Below are 3654 nucleotides of genomic sequence, written 5' to 3' on the forward strand. Positions count from 1 at the left end.
TGGTCTTACTCATACGCTCCTAGTGGCTTTCCAGGGTTACTCCGTAGTAAAGCTGGTCTTACTCATACGCTCCTAGTGGCTTTCCAGGGTTACTCGGTAGTAAAGCCAGTCTTACTCATATGCTCCTCGTGGCTTTCCAGTGTTTAGTGAGAACATTTTGTGGGAAACAAGAAGGTTGTTGTCATGGAGAAACCTTAATTCCTATAGCACATATCTATGTGGAACAAAAAGTTCACCTGTGTGTGTATGTAGTGTGAAACCTTTTGTTATTTCTCTTTTAATAGGTATAACATCTGTGGATACAAGCCTTGTGAGCATAAGGGATATGGAAAGAACCAATGTACCTTTGCACATAAGAGTTTTCTTCAAACATATGAAAGGATCCATACTGAAGAGAAACCCTATGAATGCAGTCAGTGCAGTAAAACCTTTGCAAATTTCCGTAGTCTTCAAAAACATGAAAAAAATCATACTAGAGAAAAACCCTATGAATGTAATCACTGTGGTAAAGCCTTTCCAAGTCGCAGTGCTCTTCAGATTCACCAAAGAACTCACACTGGAGAGAAACCCTTTGATTGCAGTGAATGTGGTAAAGCATTTGCACGTCACAGTAATCTTGATATACACAAAAGAATTCATACAGGAGAGAAACCCTATGATTGCAATGAATGTGGTAAGGCCTTTTCAACTCGCAGTCATCTTCAAATACATGAAATAATTCATACTGGAGAGAAACCCTATGTATGTAATCAGTGTGGTAAAGCCTTTGCATATCGCAGCAATCTTGAAGCACATGAGAAAACACACACTGGAGAGAAACCCTATGAGTGTAATCAATGTGGCAACGTCTATGCAAGTCGTAGTAGTCTTCGAAATCATGAAAAACATCACACTGGAGAAAAACTCTATGGATGTAATCAATGTGGTAAAGCCTTTGCACGTCGTAGTAGTCTTGAAATACATGAAAGAACTCACACTGGAGAGAAACCTTATGTATGTAATCAATGCTGTAAAGCTTTTGCACGTCGCAGTAGTCTTCAAATACATGAAAGAACTCACACTGGAGAAAAACCCTATGAATGTAATCAGTGTGGTAAAGCCTTTGCAAGTCGTACTAGTCTTCAAAATCATGAAAAACATCATACTGGAGAGAAACCCTATGGATGTAACCAATGTGATAAAGCCTTTGAATTAAAGTGTGATCTTCAAATACACGAAAGAATTCACACTGGAGAAAAACCGTATGGGTGTAATCAATGTGGTAAAGCCTTTGTAAGTCGTCGTTATCTCCGAAATCATGAAAAACATCACACTCTTGAGAAACTCTATGATTGTAGTCAATGTGGTAAATCCTTTGCAATTTTCAGATATCTTCAAAAACACAAAAAAACTCATACTGGAGAGAAACCATATAAATGTACTCATTGTGGTAAGGCCTTTGCATATCGCAGTAATCTTTATAGACATGAAAGAAGTCATACTGGAGAGAAACTGTATGAATGTAATGAATGTGGTAAAGCCTTTGCATATCATTCTAGTCTTCATAATCACAAAAGATGTCATATTGGAGAGAATCCTTACGAATGTAATTGATGCAGTAAGTTTTGGAACATCAGCTCATCAAAGACTTCATACTGGAAAGAAACCCTATGAATGTAATCAATGGGATAATGCCTCTGCATCTTATAGTCGTCTTCAAAAGCATGAGAGAATCCCTACTGGAGAGAAACACTATGAATCAAATAAATGCAGTAAACCCTTGCACACCAAGCATTTTTTTTTTCCGTTTTGTCACTAAGCCATCCCACTGGTGCTCATGTACAATTAATAGAACCATTTCATCAAAATATTGTCTTGATTTCAAGTTGTATACAAATTGTCATCCAAGGATAGAGGAACACATAATATTTGAATAATAAAACCTATTTGCAAATGAAAATGATATACTGCCATCTATTTTTGTTGGTTATGGTTTTTTTTTTTTTGAGGAGTAAATACTTCTCAACACTTTCTTAGAAACATGAATGGCAGAGAATTTTCTCAGTGAATAAAGGTAGTTGCTGTTAAACATGATGACCTGAGATTATTCTGGGAGACCCATGTTACTCATGCAAGTTTTTTCCTGATTATTAAATACTTGGGCTGTGACATTTGCACACCCAGACAACAGCACATACATTTTGAAACTTAAATAAGGACCAGTGAGTTCACTCACTACTTGAAGGCACTTGCTTTGTAACTTGACTATCTGGGTTTGATCTCTCAAAGTCAGAGGAAAAATGGAATAAACACCATAAGTTGTCTTCTGATTGGCACATGCTCATAGCACAGGTGTTTTTTCTTTTTTTTTTCAATTTATTTTATGTATATGTGTGCAGTGTTGCTATCTTCAGAGGCACCAGAAGAGGGCATTAGATCCCATTACAGATGGTTGTGAGCTACCATGTGGTTGCTGGGAATTGAACTCAGAACCTCTGGAAGAGCAGTCAGTTCTCTTAACCACGGAGCCATCTCTCCAGCCTGCACAGGTATATCTTTCACAGGTAAACATTATTAAAGATGAAACTATGAAAGAAAGAAAAGCAAAATGTTGAGAACCTAAGAAATGATTTACCACTCAAAATTGATACATTGTATTCCAAGAAGTGTTCATCAAAAGAGTAAGGGTTCCTGTTTAAATCTTACATTATCCTTTCATTCTTTATTTAATGATAGGTCTTTTAAAAAACAACTCAGCTGGGTGTTGAGTTGTAGGCCTATAATCCCAGCCTTGGGAGGCAGGCAGATGCATTTCTGTGTTTGAGGCCGGTTTGGATCACATAGTTCTTTTTGTTTTTTTTTNTTTTTTTTTTTTTTTTTTTGGTTTTTTCAAGACAGGGTTTCTCTGTGTAGCCCTGGCTGTCCTGGAACTCACTTTGTAGACCAGGCTGGCCTCGAACTCAGAAATCCGCCTGCCTCTGCCTCCCGAGTGCTGGGATTAAAGGCGTGCGCCACCACGCCGGGCACTGGATCACATAGTTCAAGATGGCATAGTTGTGTACAGATATCCTGACTCATAAAGTCCAAAACAAACAAACAAAACATCAATAATATTCTCCCTATCCCCAAACCAAACAACCATATCTCTCATTATGGATCTTTTTCTAATAATCTGGATGTAGTGAGAATATTGTAATATTGGTATCTTTAAAAAACTGAAATATAGGATTTTGTTTGTTTGTTTGTTTAGTTCCAGGTATGAGGATATGGGGCTGATTCACAGTAGGTAGCAGTAATTTGCCTGATGGTCTAGCAGAGGTGGTATTTTTTTGCCAGAGGCAGATTCTTTGTGCAATTGTGTGACACTTGTAATTCTGGGGACCTTTCAAAGGGCATATAAATGCCCTGACAGGTGGTGTGGGTTACTGGTTGGTGATGTGATGCTATTGGTCATGATTGGTTACATAGTCATGTACAAAGAAACAAGAAATTAGATATCCTGTTGATGAAAATCAAAGTTGCCCCAAGGAACTGGACATTCTAAGTCAGCATGATGTAGTCTATTATAACATCACCCCCTTTTTTCCTCTATACTTTTTTTTCTCACCCGTTTAGGTATTTGAAGAACCCACCAAGCAGCAAATGCCTGCTATATCGACTCACCCTCGTCAGCTA

At 37.9% G+C, this 3654-nt stretch overlaps 1 protein-coding gene across 2 annotated transcripts in view; it reads left to right on the forward strand.

Moving 5' to 3' along the window:
* The window catches only part of LOC110326144 (zinc finger protein 431-like), a 15394-nt gene extending 13056 nt beyond the window's left edge, over positions 1-2338 (forward strand). For both annotated transcript variants that reach the window (XM_021204297.2, XM_029542084.1), the window contains exon 4: positions 285-2338. In XM_021204297.2, coding sequence (XP_021059956.1) covers positions 285-1593 — 1309 coding nt within the window. In that variant the 3' untranslated portion in view covers positions 1594-2338. The remainder of the gene's footprint in view (positions 1-284) is intronic.
* Positions 2339-3654: the final 1316 nt, after the last annotated feature.

Source organism: Mus pahari, chromosome 9, assembly GCF_900095145.1.
Source record: "Mus pahari chromosome 9, PAHARI_EIJ_v1.1, whole genome shotgun sequence".
NCBI classification, from domain to species: domain Eukaryota; kingdom Metazoa; phylum Chordata; class Mammalia; order Rodentia; family Muridae; genus Mus; species Mus pahari.